The following is a 23,195-nucleotide window of genomic DNA, read 5'->3' as shown; positions in this document are numbered from 1 at the left end:
TTACATCGAATCTTCCAACGCATTTCATCCCGCATCCTTCCCATTCTCATCGTTGTGTTGTGGGGAATCTGATCTTTTGAGCCCCCAGTTTAGACCCACGTTTCATTCTCATCGAACCAGCTTTCCATAAACTGGCTCTCCCCTCTCCCACCCCAATGGGATCACAGTTGCGAACACTGCTGGATTTTTAAAAATAATAATAATAATAACAACCAGAGCCGTCTTGGAAGATGCCAGATTATAGGAAAACCGCTGGAAACATTTCAGTTCGCTTGTCCACCCTCTTGACACTGACTAGCAATAAACAAAACTTTTGGTTGACTTCAGTTGGACGTCGGGCGCAATCTTGGTCCGGGTCCCCCCCCTCTCTTCTGAACGGAACAGGGCATCCCCCCCCTGCCCTTGAATTATCCACCAGGACTGGCCTAACCCTCAAAAAGGCATAGACCAGCCTGGAGAGCAACATCTCCAGATGTTTCTTTCTTTCCGTAGAGATCACGCAGGATTTGTGTTCTTCCTGCCTAGATGTCATTTTTTTCCCCTTTTTTAAATTCTTTTTTCCAAAGAGAAAATAACTTTGTAAACCCGTCCCGTGAGACAGCCCACCGTGCCCGCTGCTAAGCTCCCCGTGGAAACTTGCATGGTTTCTGTCTTCCCTGACCCTCCCCTGCTCATCATCCAGGTTCTCTGGAAGGAAAGAAAAGAAAAAAAAAATGAGCATGACGAAAAAAATAATAATAATTCTCAGTATGTTATTGCTTATCTGTTATTAACAAATTAATAAAAGGTGTTTCTATGTGCAATGTGTCCGGGATTCTTCTTTTCCACTCGTCTCGGAGCAACCACATATGTGTATATATATAGAAAGACTGTAAAGGTATTGGATACGTCTGGTTTAAATGAAAAGGACTAGATAGGGTGACATGATCGCAGCGTTCCAACATCCAATTATCTCGAAAAAGGTTGACCAGTGGAACGGCCTGCCTCCAGAAGTATTGGAGGTTTTCAAGAAGAGCCTGGACAGCCACTTGTCCAGAATGGTATAAGGCAGAGATCTTCAAACTTGGCAACTTTTAAGACTTGTGGATTTCAACTCCCAGAATTCTCCAGCCAGCTATGCTGGCTGGAGAATTCTGGGAGTTGAAGTCCACAAGTCTTAAAGTTGCCAAGTTTGGGGACCACTGCGCTAACCTGTCAGGTGTGCTTTTCAAAGAAATGGTCTATTTATTTATTTAACATGTGACAGTGGGAACAATTAGCCAGTGGAACAGCTTGCCACCAGAAGTATTGGGTGCTCCAGCTGTGCTGGCTGGAGAATTCTGGGAGTTGAAGTCCACAAGCCTTAAAGTTGCCAAGTTTGGGGGCCCCTGAAGACCTCCAAGGTCCCTTCCAACTCTGTTATATGTGGCATTCAGTTCTGAGAAATCCCCAGCCAGGAGGACCACTGCTAAGAATTCTGGGAGTTGAAGTCTGGATCTCAAGTTCCGGAAAGGTGAACTGAAGAGCAGATCAAAAATGAAAAGTTGAAACAAGAATCATAATGGGCTGTATAGACTCTTCCTCACACTTCATACTTCAACTCCCAGAATGCCGAGCGAACCGGGCTTTTCTCATTCTGAATACGGATTGGTTCTTCCGCCGCAGAAAGGCGGGCTTGGCGGAGCGTAGTTTTTGATTGGGCGAGGCGACTGCCGCTCCATGAGGTACCCGGAAGGGAGCCGGTGGGCATCAGCATGTAAGTGATTCCTGGGACGGAGGGGGCTCAGCCTCCTGGGGAGGGGGAATAATGGGGCGGGGGTCTCCTGAAGCCCCCTCCTTCTGCCTGCAAATATAACCCTAACCCCCCTTTTTTTATAAGGCCCGTGCAGCTGGCATGGCAGGCAGAAATTCATGCTGCCTAAGCAGGTTTTTATTTATTCATTCAATTCGTATTAGCAATAGCAATAGCAATAGCAGTTAGACTTATATACCGCTTCACAGGGCTTTCAGCCCTCTCTAAGCGGTTTACAGAGTCAGCATATCGCCCCCAATAACAATCCGGGTCCTCATTTTACCCACCTCGGAAGGATGGAAGGCTGAGTCAACCTTGAGCTGGTGAGATTTGAACCGCCGAACTGCTGAACTGCAGTCAGCTGAAGTAAGCCTGCAGTGCTGCATTTAACCACTGCGCCACCTTAATGTTGTTTGATTAACTTGGAGGTCTTCTAGTCCAACCCTCTGCCCAAGGCATGAGACCAAATATTTCATTGCAATTTTTGTTTTGGGGGGGAGGGGAAGAGCTGGAGCTCAAGGAAAGATTGCAATGACCCTCCCCCCTTCCCCAAACCCCTCCCCGTTGTCTTTCCGCAGGTGAGAAGCGGAGGCTCACCTGTCCTGGCCAGGTGCGGAAGCCTCGGCTAGTCTAGTCGGAGAAGAAAGTGAGAAAGCTCTGGATGGCCAGCCTTTGCTCGGAGGGGCCGAAGATGGATCCCTTTCGGATAGCCCAGGTATTTTCCCAAGGAAGGTGGGTTTTGACTGTGGACTGGTTGAAGGCGGAATTTATTTATTTATTTATTTATTTTTTAATTTTAAAAAAAGATTTTATTGGTAAAAAGAAAATACAACATCCATAACTTGTAAAAAAACAATACAACTACATTTCGAGATATTCCCATACTATCAAATCATTATAAACATCAAAGGTTAGGTATCTTATTCCTTCCCTCCCTCTTCTCTTCCCTCATTTCTTCTTTTCCATACCCTTTTCTCCCCCCCTACTTCCTTCTCCCCTGCCTTCCCTCCTTTCTTTTCTCCTTTCCTCCTTTCCTTCCTTTCCCTCCCTCGATCCCCCCCTCCTTCTCACATACCTTCCCTCCTTCCCTTCCTCTTTCCCTCCTCCTTCCTTTTCTCTTAATCTCCCTCCTTTCCTCCCTCCTTCCTTCCTGATTTATTTGATTTATTGATTTATTTATATCCCGTCTGTATTATTTTTTTGCAAATAAGGCAGCAAACTAATACTAATACTCCATCCTCCTCCTTCCCCCCCCCCCACAACTACCCTGTCAAGTGGGATGGACTGAGAAAGCGAGAGACACTGTCTCAAATTCACCCCAGCTAGCTTCCACGCCTAAGACAGAACTAGAACTCACCTCCTCCAGGGGATTGCCTCAAAGTCTCCTAGTTGGCTTTCATGGCTAAGGACTAGAACTCACCATCTCCCTGTTTCCAATTGCTGGGATTCCTGCCTCATGCTAAGACAGTGTTTCTCAACCTTGGCGGCTTTAAGTCCTGTGGACTTCAACTCCCAGAATCCCCCAGCCAGCATAGCTATGCCATTCCAGGCAAATGGCTGTCCAATCCCTTCTTAAAAGCCTGTTAAAAGCCTTAAAACAGTGTTTCTCAACCTTGGCGACTTTAAGTCCTGTGGACTTCAACTCCCAGAATCCCCCAGCCAGCATAGCTATGCCATTCCAGGCAAATGGCTGTCCAATCCCTTCTTAAAAGCCTGTTAAAAGCCTTAAAACAGTGTTTCTCAACCTTGGCGACTTTAAGTCCTGTGGACTTCAACTCCCAGAATCCCCCAGCCAGCATAGCTGGCTGGGGAATTCTGGAAGTTGAAGTCCACAGGACTTAAAGTCGCCAAAGTTGAGAAACACTGTGCTAAGGCTTCTGCATAGGGTGCAAACCTAGCTTGTATTATACCAACCGATCCCTCTGGCCAGGCGAGGAGGGCCTGTTAGGGATCCCATTGTTTTAAGAATTAATTCCTGATCCCTTTCCTGTTTACAGTCTCCACCAGCAGCCTATTATATTCCAGACTTCATCAGTGAGGAAGAAGAGCAATACCTTTGGCAGCAAGTACGTGTGCAGATGTTGTGACTTTCCAGTGGTGCAAAGGCGACCCTTCTAATGATGATAACCCCCCCCCCCCGCCCCGTGTGATGCTTTGGGAGGGAGCTGCATAAGCCGGTTTTCTCCTCAAGCCGGAGGTCTAGAAATTAATCTCTTTTCTCTTCCCAATTTCCAGATTTATAATGCCCCCAAGCCCAAGTGGACTCAGCTGTCTGGCAGGAGACTGCAAAACTGGGGTAAATTGTGTCAGTAAAAGAGAATTCGGTGGTGCTCTCTGAGCTTCGTAATTTTCTTGCAGGCGTTTCATGACCCAGCTAGAGAACCTCATCAGGGCTAGAAGAGAACGGGGCTGAGGAGGAGGAGGACTGTGGGGTCCTTCATGCTCTCTGAGCTGGCTTGCGTTCTTGCAGGCGTTTCATGACCCAACTGGGGAATATTATCAGTGCTAGAAGGAGGGGAGCCGAGGTGGCGCAGTGGTTAAATGCAGCACTGCAGGCTACTTCAGCTGACTGCTAGTTCTGCAGTTGGGCTGTTCTAATCTCATCGGCTCAAGGTTGACTCAGCCTTCCATCCTTCCGAGGTGGGTGAAATGAGGACCCAGATTGTTGTTGGGGGCGATATGCTGACTCTGTGAACCGCTTAGAGAGGGCTGAAAGCCCTATGAAGCGGTATATAAGTCTAACTGCTATTGCTATCTATCTATCTATCTATCTATCTATCTATCTATCTATCTATCTATCTATCTATCTATCATCTATCTATCTATCATCTATCTATCATCTATCTATCTATCTATCTATCATCTATCTATCTATCTATATCTATCTATCTATCTATCTATCTAATCTATCTATCTATCTATCTATCTATCTATCATCTATCTATCTATCTATCTATCTATCTATCTATCTATCTATCTATCTATCTATCTATCTATCTATCTATCTATCTATCTATCTGAAATGAGGACCCAGACTGTGGGGGAGATATGCTGGCTCTGTAAACCGCTTAGAGAGGGCTGAAAGCCCTATGAAGCGGTATATAAGTCTAACAGCTATTGCTAGTTTGCAAGGAGGAGAAGGAGCCCTGTGGGGTTCTTGGTGCTCTCTTTCTTGCAGATCCAACTAAACAACATTATCAGTGGTGAATTATTTGTCCCTCCGTCCATATGCAAGTTCAGGGGGGGGGGAACCCCTTTATTTACAGGGTGCCCCCAAGTGCATCTTATAGTCCGAAAAATACAGTATATGGCTGTCCAGCTTATGCTTGGAGTGGCTGACACACAAGTCTCTATTTATATCATAAATAACCTTTCGTTTCGTGCACACAAAGGGTTAGTTGATACAAGCACCTCCCGTTCAAAATCGGAAGCCTTCATTAGACCGTGGCTGATGAGCGTTTCCAAGCCTCTTTTCCTCCCACCACCTTTCCCTGCGTTTATCCCTCCTGAGATCTCTTCCTCTTGCAAATTGGTTTCAGTGGGAAATCACCTTTCGGATGCGCTGAGGTCCTTTAAGGATGTCTAAGGCAGTGTTTCTCAACCTTGGCAACTTGAAGATGTCTGGACTTCAACTCCCAGAATTCCCCAGCAGTGGTTAGGACAGTGTTTCTCAAGCTTGGCCACTTGAAGATATCCGGACTTCAACTCCCAGAATTCCCCAGCCAGCATTCGCTGGCTGGGGAATTCTGTGAGTTGAAATCCGGACATCTTCAAGTTACCAAGCTTGAGAAACACTGGTCTAAGGGAAACGTTTGTTTATGACATTTATTGACTGCCCATCTTACTCATAAGGCCCCACTGGGCGGTTTACAATATGGAAAGATAAAATAATATAAACGCAGTATCACCAAAACATAGAGTTAGTGCAGTGGTTTTTCAGCCTTGGCAACTTTTAGGATGTGTGGGACTTCAACTCCCAGAATTCCCCAGCCAGTCAGAAGTCACCAGTCTTGGCAACTTGAAGACTCGGGGACTTCAATTCCCAGAATTCCCCAGCTGGCTGGGGAATCCTGGGAGTTGAAATTCCACACGTCTTTCTTCCCCCAACGTGAGGTGCTCAAATGTGTGCTAAGACTACCACACCCAGAATTCCCAATTGTTTGGAGCCTTGCTCGCATGGAATTCTGGGCAATTGAGTTCCTTTCTATTTGGAATGTACCATTTGCAAGGGGGGGGGGAAGTTGGTCCTGTCCATTCTATCTCCATCAAAGCCACTGTCCCGTTGGTGCCAAGAGTTACCGTTCAACGTTGTCTTTGTGTGTGTGTCCCCCCCCCACCATGCAGGAGGGCTGCCCCACCCGAAGGGGATGGTGGCAGAGAAATTACCCCCCTGGCTGCAGCGTTACGTGGATCGAGTGTCTTCCCTTGGGGTCTTCGGAGGGAAACCAGCCAATCACGTCTTGGTGAACGAATACCAACCTGGGCAGGGCATCATGGTAACCATTTCCTCTCCCCCCCCCTCCTCTTTTTTGTCAGGGTGGGGGTCCTTTATTAATTTTCGGTTTCCTCGCAGCCGCACGAAGATGGACCGCTGTATTATCCCACCGTTACCACCATCAATCTGGGGTCACATACCCTCCTGGACTTCTACCATCCGGTCACTGGAGAAGCCCCCCGCGAAAGCCAAGAGGTGAGGTCAAAATACAAAATCACAGCCATTCTCCAACTTCACAGTTAATGCTCAGCTTAGGACCCCAGTGGAGTCCCAAATTTCCATTGCTAAGTTGAGTTTTTGCCCTATTTTACAACTTTTCGTGTCGTAGCTGTTAAGTGAATCGCTGCAGATGTTAAGGTAGTAACAGGGTTGTTAAGTGGATCTTAAGCTTCCCCATTGACTTGGCTTGTCAGAAGGGCACAAAAGGGGATCACGTGACCCCGGGACACTGCGACCGTCATAGATATGAGTCCGCTGTCAAGTGTCTGAATTTTGATCATGTGACCACAGGGATTTTGCAACGGTCGTAAGTGTGGAAACTGGTTATCAATCAGTTTTTTTCAGTGCTGTTGAGAAGAGAAGGCAAAATAGAGTAGAGCAGAAGAAAATGTAGAAGAATAAAATAGAATACAACACAATAGAAAAACAATAGGAAAAAAATAGGAAAAACAATAGAAACAATAGAAAAAACAATAGAAAAAACAATAAAAATAGAAAAATCAATAAAAAACAATAGAAAAAAACAGAAAAACAGTAAAAAACAGTAGAAAAACAGTAGAAAAAGCAATAAAAACAATAGAAAAAACAATAGAAAAACAATAGAAAACAATAGAAAAACAATAGAAAAAAACAATAGAAAAAACAATAGAAAAAACAATAGAAAAAAACAATAGAAAAACAGTAAAAAACAGTAGAAAAAACAGTAGAAACAATAGAAAAAATAGAAAAAACAATAAAAACAATAGAAAAAACAATAGAAAAAGCAATAAAAACAATAGAAAAAACAATAGAAAAACAGTAAAAAACAGTAGAAAAAGCAATAAAAACAATAGAAAAACAGTAGAAAAAAACAGAAAAAACAGTAGAAAACACAATAGAAAACACAAAACTATACAATACAACTAATAGAGCAGAGCAAAATGGAATTCTTTATTGTCCAAGTGTGACACTCAAGGAATGGTCGCTAAACGAATCGTCGTAAACCAAGGACCGCCCCTTGTAGCGCCTACTCAAGAGCAGAATTTCTTCACCTCCTCACTTGTACATGGGGGGGGAGGGCTTCGTGGCCGCGTGGACCTGGCTGGCGGTGGTTGGACGTGGCCTTGGGGAGGAGGGAGTCTGGCCCTGGGCATCTTCCCCAACCGTCGGAGCTTTTTCCCTCCTCGGCAGAATCCGGCCCCGCAGACCCAGGAGGAGCGCTACGCCTTCTCCTTCCTTCTGAAGCCCCGCAGCCTCCTGGTCTTGCAGGAAGACATGTATGTGCGCTACCTCCATGGCATCCGCCCCGTCTCGACGGACACCGTGACGCAGGGAGTGGCTAACGCCGGCCTGTGTGGCTGCGAGATTGGGGACATGTTGCCACGTCAGACCCGGGTCTCCCTCACCATCCGCCACGTCCCCAAAGTGCTGAAAACGTCCATCATCCTCGGCCGGAGGAAGTGACTGGCGTTTTGCCTGGCGGAGTGGCGCCCCCAGGAGGCGGTGAGAGGGAAGAGCTGTGAGCCCCCTCACTCAAAATCACCCGCATTGGGTATCTCTCTGCGGCTTCAAAGAGAAATTGGCATGCTTGGGCCCAAAAAAATGCTTCTTCTTCTTTTTTCCAGCATGCCAAAACTATGCAAATAAACTCCCAAGAATTGTACACAGTTCATTCGGCATTTCCTAATTAGGTCAAGGATGAAACGATTTCAAAGCTTTGCCCTCCAGCTGGTGTTCAAACGTTTTCAAGAATTCTCCAGGTGTTCCCAGAAAATTATGTTTATTATGTCAGGAAGGACAAAAATTGTTTTGAAAAAAAAAAAGGAAGAGAGAGAGGAATTTTCTCAAAACTGTCCCGGAGGCCAATTTGGAACGTCTTTTCTGCCACGTGATAGAAGTTTTATTTTATTTATTAAATTTCTACACCGTCCATCTCACCCGAATTGTGGGATGCTCCCGTCAGCCCCTCCGTCCACGTGACCGGTGGAGAAGGATAATAGGCGTTCGGTAACACAGAGAGGGACATTCTGTCCACCAAGTTTTTTAGGCAACTTTTAATTTTTTGGTTAGCCATCTTTTGGGTTAGAACGGTGAGACTATAATTGAAGAAAGTAAAAACACAATCACGCACGCAGCCTGTTTTGATGCTCTCCAAACACAGGAAGCCCTGGACTTACGACCAAAATTGAGCCCAAAATTTATGTAACAGACAGCCGTTAAGTGAGTTTTGCTCCATTGTACATTTTTTTTTCTTGCTGCAGTTGTTAAATGAATCATTGCAGTGAGTAACGGGGTTCTTAAGTGAATCATTGCAGTGAGTAACGGGGTTCTTAAGTGAATCATTGCAGTAAGTAACGGGGTCCTTAAGTGAATCATTGCAGTAACGGGGTTCTTAAGTGAATCTGGCTTCCGTATTGACTATGCTTGTCAGAAGCGTCGCAAAAGAGGATCACGTGACCCCGGGGACGCTGTCACGAGCCAGTTGCCAAGCATCTGAATTTTGACCACGTGACTGGGGGGGGGTTGCTGCCACGGTCGTAAGTGTGAAAAGTCACTTTTTTCAGTATTGTAACTTTGGTCCCTCAAACCAAGGATTGCAATTCAAGCCCAACTTTCGACAGATTCTTCCCAATATCAAGTTAAAAATGGAAATAAATCGTGGTGGGGAGAATTTCTTTACAAACCTTGTCAGCATTTTCAATCCCTTAATGAAAAAAATAAATGTTATCAGAAATAAACAGCCTGCTGGATATCTTACGAGAGTCCTCGACCTACGGCTACACCTGGGGGCCACAATTTCCATCGCTAGGCAGGGCGGTTACTAAATGAGGTCGTGCACGATGTAAAGACTCTTTTGCCTCCGTGGTTAAGCGAATCCCTGCCGTTGTTAAGCGAATCCCATGGTTGTTGAGTGAATCCAGCTCGCCCCTCTGATTTTGCTTGTCGGAAGGCGCCTGGGAAAGTCGCAAAGGATGATCGCGTGATCCGAGGACGCGGCAACAATCCTTTGTTTACCTTGAGCCGAGGTGGCGCAGTGGTTAAATGCAGCACTGCGGGCTACTTCAGCTGACTGCAGTTCTGCAATTCGGCTGTTCAAATCCCACCAGGCTCAGGGTTGACTCCGCCTTCCATCTTTCCAAGGTGGGTGAAATGAGGACCCGGATTGTTGTTGGGGGCGATATGCTGACTCTGTAAAACCGCTTAGAGAGGGCTGGAAGCCCTAGGAAGCGGTATATAAGTCTAACTGCTATTGCTATTGCTATTGAAGATATCTAGAATAACGTTTTTCTTTTTAAGGTGTTGAAAAATAGCTTTATTTGCACCTGCCCATCAGAAAATCACCTTTTCCCTTTCCCGGATTTGAGCTTATTGGGGCGGAGGGGATGCAAACCTTTTAATCCAGGGGTGTCCAAACTTGGGAACTTTCTTGTGGACTTCAATTCCCAGAATTCCCCAGCCAGCTATGCTGGCTGGGGAATTCTGGGAGTTGAAGTCCACAAGAAAGTTCCCAAAGTTTTAGTCCGTGGTTGACTTCCTTGTTTGATGTTGTGTCATTGTGATTATTTTTGTCTGCTTTTTTGGACTCTGGAGCCCAGCTTTGGTGGCTGTTTGGGGCCAAAGGTTAGATCTTGATAAACTTTCCCTGACTTTTACGCCGTATCAGGTTTCTGAATTGTACTTCCTTAAACTGCGGTGGTGACTTTTCAGTGTAAAGAAAAAGCCTACGTGGGGAAGTGATGTGTTTGCAGCTGGCTACGCTCCAAAATTAACATGTTTTTCAACCTGAGGCCACTTTTAAGAGCGGGTGGACTACAACTCCCAGAATCCCCCCAGCCAGCAGGTTTAAGAAACCAGAGTGCCAGCTCAGTTTGCAAACTAAGGGGGAGACCCTTGTCCCTCAGCCTTCAGTTTCATTCTTAGAATCAGAATCCCAGGGCTGGAGGGGACCTCAGAGGTCTTCTAGTCTAACCCCTTCCCGCCCCAGGAGATCTTATTCCACCCCCGCGGAAAGGAAGCCGAGTGGATTTGCAATGTCCATGTGGGGTTTTGCAGTGAAGAAATCTGGCTGGGAGATTCTGGAAGTCCACAAGTCTTAAAAATAGCCAAGTTTGGACACACCTGTGTTAAAGGGTCTGGAGGCGAAACCGTTTGATGAACGACGAAAGGGTTTAGGACTATCTAGTCCTAACGAAGAGAAGGACCAGGGCCCACATGATCATTGTCTTCTAATAATTGAGGGGGCTATTACAGAGGAGAGAGGGGGTTCAACCTATTTATTATGGATTTGTTCTCCAAAGCACCTGATGTCTGGACAAGAAGCAGTGGGTGGAAACTCATCAAAGGGAGAACCAACCTAGAAATACGGAGAAATTTCCTGACAGTGAGAACAATTAATCAGCGGAACGACTTGCCACTAGAAATCTTGGGCGCTTCATCACGGGAGGTTTCGAAGAAAAGATTAGAGAGCCCTTTGTCTGGAATGGTAGGAAGCCTCCTCTCTTGGAACAGTGGGTTGGACTAGAAGACCTCTAGAGTCCCTTCCAACTCTCTTGTTCTCCAGAGCCCCTGAAGGTAGGACAAGACGCGACAGATGGAAACTCATCTAGGAGAGAACCAACCTAGAACTTAAGAGGAGAACTTTCTGTGATGTGGGCCCCAATTGATCGGTGGGAGTTATGGATGCTCCGTCACTGGAGGTCTTCAAGGAATGTTTGGATGGCCATTTGTTCGAGAGGGTAGAGTTAAGAGTCTGCTCCTTGAGCAGGGGGTTGGACTAGAACAGTGTTTCTCAACCTTGGCCACTTGAAGATGTCTGGACTTCAACTCCCAGAATTCCCCAGCCAGCATTTGCTGGCTGGGGAATTCTGGGAGTTGAAGTCCAGACATCTTCAAGTGGCCAAGGTTGAGAAACACTGGACTAGAAGACCTCCAAGGTGCCTTCCAGCCATAGGATCCGACGTTCTCTGCCCTTAGGTTCAATGAAAGGCCCTTCCATGGGGGGGGGGCACTCACCTGTCCAGCCCCACTGGCCGGCTAAGACAAGCCCCCCGTAGCTTGGAAAAAAAACGGCAGGTGGCATATGTGACGTTGGCACCACGCCCTGCCGGAGAAGCAGCTGCCACCCAGAGCTGGAAATGGGTTGGGCCACATCCTTTTGCCCCGAGAGAATCGAGTTACCTGCCAACCCTCCTTGCTCGTTTTCCTGGCGCAGGTGAGCTGCAGATCCGCTCTCTTGTTTGAAGAGCAGAAGAAGCAAAACCTGGGCCAGGCGGGCTTTTTGGGGAGTTTCTACCCGCCAAGCCTCCACTGGGCATTTTGCACACCTGTTTTCTGTCACGTTGGCCAAGGAGGAAGAGGAGGATGGCACTCTCTGTCCCGGTCCTTGTTTGTTACCTGTTTAATGATTGACAGGCAAGGGAAATGCAGCAGCTCAGAAAGAGGATCCCGGCTCCTGGACGGGCAGGTAGATTCAGAGTCTCTCTTTGTGTGTGTGTGGGGGGGGGAATTGCTAGGCTCCCTGAAGTTGGGGGTCTCCTTTGAGCCTTCTGGGGGGGGGGCAGCATCCTGCCAGGGAGATTGTAAAGCCTTGGTGCCAGCCCTTTTTCTCCCATGCGGGCTCTGTTGGTCGTGGGTGAGTTTGCAAAAGCTGCAGAAAATTGAGCACCCGTGAAAATCCAACCTGCTTGTCTCGATCTGTGGAAGGCGGGGCTGCAGGTTGAAGTGACAGGTGATTGATGGACATGTTAAGAAGGGCTGGGATTCCTCTCTCCCCCTCTCCCTCCCTCCCTCCCTCCCTCTAAGCCTTTTCCTTTGAAGGCTGTGGGATGGATCACAGGGCTCAGGACTTGGAAAAGACAGAACGGAATGGGAGGGGGGCTTTTGGTGAGGATGGCTGCCTGCCTTTCATTCAGGGGCACCTGGTTCAATCAGGGACTTCAAGGGACAACTTCAAGCCGGTTGGTCAGTGGTAGGTAGGCAAGGTGCACTCTGTACATGCTCGGAGGCTGCTGAGGGATGGAGTAATAGACATTAGAGAAAGGACGAATCCAGTGGAAAGTTAAGGAGAATTTCCTAATTTTAATAGTAGTTGGATAAATGGGGGGGAAGGGCTTCCTTCCTTTCTTCCCTCCTTCCATTCATTCATTCATCCATAAATGGGAGGGGAAATAATAAAGTTTTGGAAAAATGCAGGGATATTTTTCATGCGTAAAGAAAAGCACGCATGCAGGGAACCCTGAATATAAATTATAAAGCCAAGAAGCCAGAAAGAAAAAAAAATGTTTGCACACACCTTTTTGAGGGACGTGGCTGTTCTCCCCTGGAGCCAGATGAGGTATGGTTATATGAATACACTCCGCACGTGCCCGATGTGCTTTCTTAGATAAATGCAGCCCGTGCACACCCATGTTGTGACTGGTGTCATTTATTTATCAGCACTTATGCGCCTCCGAGGCTGTGCAGGGCCAAAGGTAGATTTGCATGCCATAAAGCAGATCGCAGGCGATAAAAACAGGTATTCCAAGATCTCCAATTGCAAAGGGAATAATCGGAATCAAAACTTTAGCAAAGTTGTTGCGTGATCCTAAAAGCAAACTTTCTTTCTTTTTCTTTCCTTTCTTTCTTTCTTTCTTTCTTTCTCTTTCTTTCCTTTTTTCTTTCTTTCTTTCTTTCTTTCTTTCTTTCTTTTTCTTTCCTTTCTTTCTTTCTTTCTTTCTTTTTCTTTCTTTCTTTCTTTCTTTCTTTCTTTCTCTTTCTTTCCTTTCTTTCTTTCTTTTTCTTTCCTTTTTTCTTTCTTTCTTTCTTTCTTTCTTTCTCTTTCTTTCCTTTCTTTCTTTCTTTCTTTCTCTTTCTTTCCCTTTCTTTTCTTTCTTTCTTTCTTTCTTTTTCTTTCCTTTCTTTCTTTCTTTCTTTCTTTTTCTTTCCTTTCTTTCTTTCTTTCTCTTTCTTTCCTTTCTTTCTTTCTCTTTCTTTCCTTTTTTCTTTCTTTCTTTCTTTCTTTCTCTTTCTTTCCTTTCTTTCTTTCTCTTTCTTTCTTTCTTTCTTTCTTTCTTTCTTTCTTTCTTTCTTTCTTTCTTTCCTTCTTTTACTTTAGGAGCCAAGGTGGCTCAGTGGTTAAATGCAGCACTGCAGGCTACTTCAGCTGACTGCTAGTTCTGCAGTTCGGCTGTTCAAATCTCACCGGCTCAGGGTTGACTCAGCCTTCCATCCTTCCGAGGTGGGTGAAATGAGGACCCGGATTGTTGTTGGGGGCAATATGCTGACTCTGTAAACCGCTTAGAGAAGGCTATAAAAACACTATGGAGTGGTATATAAATCTAAGTGCTATTGCCCTTCCTTCCTTCCTTCCTTCCTTCTTTCCTCCTTCCCTCAGCCTTCCATCCTTCCGAGGTGGGTGAAATGAGGACCCGGATTGTTGTTGGGGGCGATATGCTGACTCTGTAAACCGCTTAGAGAGGCCTGAAAGCCCTATGAAGCGGTAGATAAGTCTAACTGCTATTGCTATTGCTATTGCTATTGCTATCTATCTATCTATCTATCTATCTATCTATCTATCTATCTATCTATCTATCTATCGGATTGTTGGGGGCGATATGCTGACTCTGTAAACCGCTTAGAGAGGGCTGAAAGCCCTATGAAGCGGTATATAAGTCTAACTGCTATTGCTATTACTTTTTCTTTCCTTTTGTTTTCTAGAAATCTGGACAGGATTCTCCAGATAAGGCTGGCGAGAGGATTTTGCTTTCTTCCAATACTCTGGGAGCAAACCGGAGGCATCTGAGGTTTTCGCCAGCCCTCGGACACCTCCGGGGGAGTTTGGGGGCATCTTCTGCCACGGAGCCATAAGCCTGAAACCAACCACTTGGAATGCAGGGAGGTGCTGTGAACTTTGACCTTTTCCCGGATAAGCGGAGATGCCGCAGATGGTCTGGGGAGCCGAGGATGCCAGTAAATGCTGCTTGCAACCTTTTCATGGTGACTGTAGAGAAACGGATCAGGTGAGGGGGATGCACTTCTTAGCAGAACTAGTAGTCCTCGTTTAGCAACCACAATTGGGACTGACGGTTGTTAAGCGAAGCGGTCACTAAATGGAAAAATCAGTGATTGCAGAGGTGCTTTCCTTTTCTTCACTCCTCTGCCCTTGGGAATGCTGGGATAATTAGCAAGAAGGGAAATAATGTTCCTGTTTATATTCATTGGAGAGAAAGGGATAGTAAGAGAGTAAGCAGCAGGCACAGAATGTGGAACAGTCATAGAAAGGAAGGTGCTTGTGGGGGCTCTGAAAAGTTCCTAAAACCCGGCTTTGGTGCCAGGCCTGGGCTTAAATTTGCTTTTTGGGGGATGAGAAGAGCTGCCATGCAGTGTTTTATTACCTGCTTTCAGTCCAGGCTGCCTGGTTTTATTTATGCTTATAATTATTTTATCTTGGATTGTGTAAACCATCCAGAATGGTTGGAGTGCATGGCGGTAACAAATGCAGTGCAGGAAATTAATTGTGCTAGAAACAGTGGATTTCTAGGTTTATGCCTCCACATCCATCAGCCAATTCTCATACCCAGCTGACAGAGCATGGATGAAATACCTTGAGGGGGTATACAGAAGAGAGAGAGAGAGAGAGTGGGATGGATGGATGGATGGATGGATGGATGGATGGATGGATGAATGGATGGTAGATAGGTGATCCATGATAGATAATAGATGATGTTAGATAGATAAATAGGTGAGAGTGGATAGACACATAGAGAGAGATAAATAGATGATGGCTACATAGCTAGATAATAACAAAGATGGATGGATGGATGGATGGATGGATGGATGGATGGATGGAGTGGATGATTGAGAGAAAGAGAGAGAAAGAGATAAATAGATGATAGGTAGATAGCAATAGATAGATGATAGCTAGATAATACAGATAGATAGATAGATAGATAGATAGATAGATAGATAGATAGATAGATAGATAGATAGATAGATAGATAGATAGATGATAGATAGATAGATAGATAGATAGATAGATAGATAGATGATAGATGGATGGATGGATAGATAGATGATAGATAGATAGATAGATAGATGATAGATAGATAGATGATAGATAGATAGATAGATAGATAGATAGATAGATAGATAGATAGATGATAGATAGATAGATAGATAGATGATAGATAGATAGATAGATAGATAGATAGATAGATAGATAGATAGATAGATAGATAGATAGATAGATAGATAGCTGATAGATAATAGATAGATATGGGTAAATAGAATGGATGAGTAGATGGATGGAGGGATGGACGGATAATTGAGTGGATGGATAAATAGATGATAGCTAGATAGCTAGATAATAACAAAGATAGATGGAGGGAGGGAGGGAATGGATGATTGAGAGGAAAGAGAGAGAAAGAGATAAATAGATGATAGGTAGATAGCAATAGATAGATGATAGCTGGATGATACAGATAGATTAGATAGATTAGATCAGTGGTAGTCAACCTGGTCCCTACCACCCACTAGTGGGCGTTCCAGCTTTCATGGTGGGCGGGAGGGGTTTGCTGTAACTCTGCTTTATACATTTTATAAAGTAAAGTTACTTCCCTACTTTCTAAATCACCATTACTGTGGAACCGGTGGGCGGTTAGAAAATTTTACTACTAACAGAGATACAAAAGTGGGTGGTAGGTATAAAAAGTTTAGATGGATTAGATGATAGATAGATAGATGATAGATAGATAGATAGATAGATAGATAGATAGATAGATAGATAGATAGATAGATAGATAGATAGATAGATGTAAATAGAATGGATGAATAGATGGATGGAGGGATGGACAGATAATTGAGTGGATGGATGGTAGCTAGATGAGATAGATTGATAGATACACCTTGTCTCTCTGCATGCTTTTCCCGCACCGACCCATCTCCTCTTTGGGGAAGGGTCTTTTAATCGCCACCCCTGTGGCTGGACTGATGTTCATGACACGCAGTCTCTGCTCTCCCAGACAGGAAATATTCGGTCCTTTCCCATTCAGAAGGAAAGAAAGACTGGAGGGTGGGTGGCATGGGGGGGGGGGGTATGGTACCCATCTCACCCAGTCTTCCATGCCCTTCCCTCAGGGAGGAGGAGGCCTGGACCCTGCAGAAGTCTCTCCAGGACAGCGTCTTCCGCTTCCAGGACTGGCTCCAGGCAGCTGAAATGGTGGCCGCCTCTCCCAGGTCCTCCCAGGTCTCCTACACCTGCTCCAAAAAGGAGCTGCAAAGGTTTTGGGTAAGCAGAATTCGGCTTCTTCTGGCTTTTATTTTATTTATTAAATTTCTTTGCCTCCCATCTGGCCACAAGCTGAATAGCCTGGCTGCTTTCTTGGTTCCACCACAAAACCGCGGTAGACAAAAGCGCGCTCGACGAAAGCGCGTACGTGACGTCATCACAGTGCGACGAAAACAGCACGCTGTGAGCGGTAAATTTAAAATTAACGCGAAAACCTTACCCTAACCCCCCCAAACCTAACCCTAAGCCTAACCCTTAACCTAACCCTAAACCTAACCCTTAACCTAACCCTAACGCTTAACGTAACCCTAACCCTAAGCCTAACCCTTAACCTAACCCTAAACCTAACGCTAACGCTTAACGTAACCCTAAACCTAACCCTAACCCTAAACCTAATCCTTACCTTTATGTGAATCGGCTTGCTTTAATTTTATTTTAATTTTAATTTAATTTATTTTTAATTTTATTTGTCGCGCTGCTGATGACGTCAGGTACGTGCTTTAATCGGGCGCGCTTTAGTGGACCGCGGTTTTGACGGGTCACAGCTTTGGGCTTTTCCCATTTTTCTCTCCATGAAAATCAAAAATACATCTCCCCCTCCCAAAAAAAACCTTTTAAAAGAAAATATATTTCCAAAACGCTTTTGAAAGTTAAATATATTCTAAGTATCATTTCAAAATTTAAAATGGGGCAAAATCCTTTTTAAAATTAAACACATGTTTAAAAACCTTTTTAAAAATTAAGTATATATTTTTCAATCACGTGTTTTAAAAAAAATGAAACCTAGTTTTTAAAAAAGGTAATTATAGGAAGTCCTCAACTTATGGCCACGATTGAGCACCAAATTTCTGTGGTTAAGGAAGACATTGATTGAATTTTGCCTGCTTTTGTGACCATTCCAATTGTTAAGTGAATCACTGCAGTTGATAAGTTAGTAAGCCCGTTGTTAAGTGAATCTGGTTTCCCCGTTGACTTTGCTCATCCAAAGGTCGCAAAAGGGGATCAGACGACCCCGGGACGGTGCGACCGTCGTAAATAGGAGTCATTTGCAAGCATCTGAAATTTGATCATGTGATGCTGCAGTGGTCGTAAGTGTGAAAAATGGCCATACGTCGCTTTTTTTCACTGCTGTTGTAAATTTGAACACTCACTAAATGAACTGTTGTTAAGCCAAGGACTACCTGTAATGATATTATTCATAGTATTTTAATATTCCAATGATAGAGTCATTCATTTAAGAACAGTGTTTCTCAACCTTGGCAACTTGAAGATGTCCGGACTTCAACTCCCAGAATTCCCCAGCCAGCATTCGCTATCTATCTATCTATCTATCTATCTATCTATCTATCTATCTATCTATCTATCTATCTATCTATCTATCTATCTACCTACCTACCTACCTACCTACCTACCTACCTACCTACCTACCTACCTACCTATCATCTATCTATCTATCTACCTATCTATCTACCTACCTACCTATCTATCTATCATCTATTTATCTATCTATCTATCTATCTATCTATCATCTATCTATCTATCTATCTATCTATCTATCATCTATATATCTATCATTTATCTATCTATCTATCTACCTATCTATCTATCTGTCTATCTATCTATCTATTTATCTATCTATCATCTATCTATCTATCTATCTATCTATCTATCATCTATCTATCTATCATCTATCTGTCTGTCTGTCTGTCTGTCTATCTATCTATCTATCTATCTATCATCTATTTATCTATCTATTTATCTATCTATCTATCATCTATCTATCTATCTATCATCTATCTGTCTGTCTGTCTGTCTGTCTATCTATCTATCTATCTATCTATCATCTATTTATCTATTTATCTATCTATCATCTATCTATCATCTATCTATCTATCTATCTATCTATCATCTATCTATCTATCTATCTATCATCTATATATCTATCATTTATCTATCTATCTATCTATCTATCTATCTGTCTATCTATCTATCTATCTATCTATCTATCATCTATCTATCATCTATCTATCTGTCTGTCTGTCTGTCTGTCTGTCTGTCTGTCTATCTATCTATCTATCTATCTATCTATCTATCTATCTATCTATCTATCTATCTATCTATCTATCTATCTATCTAGTTGAAGTCCGGACATCTTCAAGTTGCCAAGGTTGAGAAACACTGATTTAAGAGGAGCAGTTGCTTATATTTAATTTTTAAAATTTGTTTTTATGGTAGAAAACCCAAAGAAAAAAAACCCGAATAGAAATAGGAAATTAAGGGAAGGAAAAAGAGTGAGAAGAATTGGTGTGTAGGTGTATCAGTTGAATAAATAAATGGAATAAATCATAGGAAGCCATCCGAGGAAATTTACAGGCTCCCCTGTTCCCGGGCGAGGAAGGGTTGGGTAGTCTCACCGGATCTGCAGAGATCCCCGAGATAAACGCAGCCTTTTCGATGGCCGAGAATCACGAGGAGCCAAAAATCACAGCAAACAAACGTGGCATTGAGAGGCCTGGGAAGACCTTTGTGGGACAGGCTGGGACAAACAGAGGCTGTTTTGTGCTTCCTGCTCTGAATGTGTCTGGCGAGGCGTGAAATCTGAATAAGTTTAAGTTTATAAGTTTAATAACATTTATATGCCACCCAATCCCGTAGGACTCCGGGATATATCCTTAATTTTTAAAAGGTTTTAAGCATGTGTTTAATTTTAAAAAGGATTTTGCCCCATTTTAAATTTTAAAACGATACTTAGAATAAACTTTAAAAATGCTTTTTAGAAATATATTTTCTTTTAAAAGTTTTTTTTTAGGGGTGGTGGTGAGAATCAAAATGCCAGAAAGAGGCTGCCAACCAAGGGCCTAGAGATAGATATGGGGAGGACAAGGTTGGAAGGGACCCGGGAGGTCTTCTAGTCCAACCCCTTGCTCGAGCAGGAGACCTTGTACCACGAGGCATCCGATCTTGGAACGTTTAAGATGTGTGGACTTCAACTCCCCATAATTCCCCGGCCAGCAATTCTGGGAATTAAAGCCCACAGATTTTAAAATGGACAAAGCTGAGGACTATCAGGCTAACTTTGTATGTTTATACTCTTGTAATATTGCATTTATATTATTTTTATCTTTTAATATTTTTTTTATTTTTTTTAAATTTAAAAAAAAGATTTTATTGGTAAAAAGAAAATACAACATCCATAACTTGTAAAAAACAATACAACTACATTTCAAGATATTCCCATACTATCAAATCATTCTAAACATCAAAGGTTAGGTATCTTATTCCTTCCCTCCCTCTTCTCTTCCCTCATTTCTTCTTTTCCGTACCCTTTTCTTCCCTCCCCTCCTTACTTCCTTCTCCCCTGCCTTCCCTCCTTTCTTTTCTCCTTTCCTCCTTTCCTTCCCCCTCCTTTCCCTCCCTCGGTCCCCCCCTCCTTCTCACATACCTTTCCTCCTTCCCTTCCTCTTTCCCTCCTCCTTCCTTTTCTCTTAATCTCCCTCCTTTCCTCCCTCCTTCCTTCCTTCCTTTCAACACTCCTTCTCTCTTTCTTTCCCTCCCTCTTTCCCTCTTTACTACCCTCTCTTCTTCCCTCCCTCCTTCCTCCCCCAGTTTCTTCTCTTTCTTCTCTCCTTCTTTCTTCCACCTTCTTTCCCTTCTCTTCTTTCTCTTCCTCCTCTTTATCCTTCCCCCCTTCTTCTGCCTTATCTTTTAATATTGAAAGCTAGCAAGAGTTGTCCGGTGGTAAGATGCTGGCTGGGGAATTCTGGAGTTGAAGTCTTAAAAGTTCCCAAAATTGAAGGCCTCTTGATTGGACCCTCTTGCCCTCGACTTACAACAGTTCATTTAATGGTCAATTCAACATTACGACCGCCCTGAAAAAGGTGGCATCCGTTTTTCACCCTTTGTAAACGCCCCGTGATCGCCTGATCAAAATCCAGATGCTTGGCAGCTGACTCATACTTACGACTTGTAGTTACGACTGTTGTGTTCACACGATCCCCTTTTGCGACCTGGTGGCAAGCAAGTCAAGGGGGGAGCCAGATCCGCTTAACAACCGGGCGGCCGACTTATCCACTGCAGAGATTCACTTAACAACCGCGGCAAGAAAAGTTGTAAAAATGGAGCCCGTGTCTCCCTTAACAACAAAAATTTAGGCTCGGCTGCGATTGTAAGTCGAGGACTGCCTGTATCATTCCAGAGAAATGGCTATCCAATGATCTTTTCTTGAAAACATCCAGGGATGGAACGGCAATAATTCTGGTGGCAAGCTGTTCCGCTGGTTAATTGTTCCCACTGTCACACGTTAAATCAATACATAGATCATTTCTTTGAAAAGGAATGGCAAGCCTGAAAGATTAGTGCAGGAGTCCTCAAAGTTGGCAGCTTTAAGACTTGTGGACTTCAACTCCCAGAATTCTCCAGCCAGCATAGCTGGCTGGAGAATTCTGGGAGTTGAAGTCCACAAGTCTTAAAGCTGCCAACTTTGAAGATTTGTTAGTGGACGAGCAATGCAGAAGTGATAGGAACCAGAAAGTTTGAACTAAATTCCACACAGCCCAGCAAACTCTTCCGTGCTGGTGACCTGAACCCTTCTGGGATTTCGCTCCCCCCTCCCACCTCGCCAGGCATTGCAGAAGGACATCTCGGAGAAGGTATGGTCTTTGGAGTCCTTGAACAAGCAGTACCGCCAGCTGGTGGGGACGGGCAACATCGACCCGTGCCTGAAGTCCTCCATGCAGGAGGTGAACTGGCGCTGGGAGAAGCTGCAAAGCCAGGCGGCTGCTGTTTCCAGGAGGCTCCAGGTGAGCTTGGAAGAGACGGAGGGGTTCGTTGGTACGGTCATCAAGGGTTGGTCCCAGCCGGCTCTGGGTTTGGAGGTCGTGTTTGGGCAGCTCTCGGTGCTGCTGCTCCCCCCCACAAACCTTAGGTGTCTCGGGGGGGGGGGGGGCTTTTGCAGATGTTTCATGCCCCAGCTGGAGAATATCATCGGCGCCAGAAGAGGATGGAGGTTGCTGTCTGCTTATATTCATTTCCTTCTAGCACTGAGGATGTTACCTAGTTGGGTCATGAAATGTCTGCAAGAAAAGGGACAGCATCAAGGACCTCACAGTCCTCCTCCTCCCCCCCCCTCTTCTTCCTCCCCCTCCTCCTCCTCTCCTCCCCCTCCTCCTGTTCCTATTCCTCCCATCTGGTACTGATGATGTTACCTAGTTGGGTCATGAAATGTCTGCAAGAAAAGGGCCAAGCTCAGACAGCATCAAGGACCTCACAGTTCGCCATCGTCTCCTCCTCCTCCTCCTCCCTCCCTCCTCCTCCTCCCACATAGCACTGATGACATTACCTACTTTAAATCCTGAAAGGAGAGAAGGGAAAGTAGAGGAGGAAGGAAGGAAGGAGAGAAGAAAGAGAAGAAAGGGGGGTAGGAAGGAGGGAAGGAGGGAGGGAAGCAAGGAGGGAAGGAATGAGAGAAGGAGAGAAGAAAGGAGGGAAGGAAGAAGAGAAGGAGAGAAGAGAGGAGGGAAGGAAGGAGGGAATGTAGGAGAGAAGGAAGGAGGAAAGGAAGGGGGAAAGGAAGGAGAGAAGGAGAAAAGAAAGGAGGGAAGGAAGGAGGGAAGGAGAGAAGGAGGGAGGGAAGGAAGGGGAGTAGGAGAGAAGAAACGAGGGAAGGAAAAGAGGGAGGGAGGGAAGAAGAAGTAGGACCGTTGTAAGACAAGATGGATCTATGGGATGTTAAAAAAGCAATCTTCAAATATATTGTTAAAAGTAGGGAAAAATTGTTATAAATACATATTATTAATAACAGTTATGAGATCACATAATTGTGAATGTACATATGAAATTGATAAAATAAAATAAATTTATTTTAAAAAAATCATGAAATGTCTGCAAAAAAACCACCAAGGTCAGAGAACACCCAGGACCCCACAGTCCTCCTCCTCCTCTTCCCCTCCTCCCCCTCCTCTCCTCACCCCTTCCCCCCTACTGCTCCTCCCATCTGACACTGATGATGTTACCTAGTTGGGTCCTGAAACGCCTGCAAAAAACCCCACCAAGCTTAGAGAGCAGCCCGGACCCCCATAGTTCAACCCTGAGCCACAAAGATCCTTTTCCTGGCTGTGAGGACGAGGGGCAGCGTGTTTTCATCCGCTCTGGATCCTCCCTCAGCATTTTGTCAACCAATGGGAGGAGTTTGGGCAGAAGAAGGAGACCATCCAGGTGCGGCTGATGGAACTGGACCTGCGGCTGACTGATGTCGAGCACTTCTCCGCAGGGACGCCGCTGGAGAAAATGATACGGCTGCAGGTAAAATGGATCCTGTGTCCACCAGGAAGAGACTCGGGTGCTTCTCTGCTCACCTTTGCTGGATTTTTTCCTGAAGGATCCTTCAATTTTTTCCCAAGATCTGGAATTTGGCATCCTTCAGCTCTGGAGGGAAAGAACCCTGAGACGTTTCTCCGTTATTTTGTCAG

General features: G+C 44.7%; 2 protein-coding genes across 2 annotated transcripts in view; both read left to right on the top strand.

The window, feature by feature from the left end:
• Positions 1-1,628: 1,628 nt before the first annotated feature.
• Positions 1,629-8,127, top strand: ALKBH6 (alkB homolog 6, nucleotide demethylase). Its single transcript, XM_087727001.1, has 7 exons — positions 1,629-1,735; positions 2,350-2,486; positions 3,769-3,837; positions 4,007-4,067; positions 6,116-6,267; positions 6,345-6,461; positions 7,656-8,127. The coding sequence occupies exons 2-7, from the start codon at positions 2,433-2,435 to the stop codon at positions 7,926-7,928; spliced, it is 726 nt and encodes a 241-aa protein (XP_087583127.1). The 5' UTR covers positions 1,629-1,735; positions 2,350-2,432; the 3' UTR covers positions 7,929-8,127.
• Positions 8,128-11,612: 3,485 nt separating this feature from the next.
• The window catches only part of SYNE4 (spectrin repeat containing nuclear envelope family member 4), a gene marked incomplete in the record, with an annotated part of 21,644 nt that continues 10,061 nt past the window's right edge, over positions 11,613-23,195 (top strand). Inside the window, 5 exon segments of the mRNA XM_087727936.1 lie at positions 11,613-11,928; positions 14,160-14,461; positions 16,578-16,728; positions 21,351-21,527; positions 22,891-23,028. Coding sequence (XP_087584062.1) covers positions 14,331-14,461; positions 16,578-16,728; positions 21,351-21,527; positions 22,891-23,028 — 597 coding nt within the window.

Source organism: Thamnophis sirtalis, unplaced genomic scaffold, assembly GCF_051295495.1.
Source record: "Thamnophis sirtalis isolate CommonGarterSnake01/CBP01778 unplaced genomic scaffold, rThaSir2_p1.2 scaffold_13, whole genome shotgun sequence".
Taxonomy (NCBI): Eukaryota; Metazoa; Chordata; class Lepidosauria; order Squamata; family Natricidae; genus Thamnophis; species Thamnophis sirtalis.
Note: the sequence above shows the minus strand (reverse complement) of the source record. Positions and strands in the feature narration are given on the sequence as shown.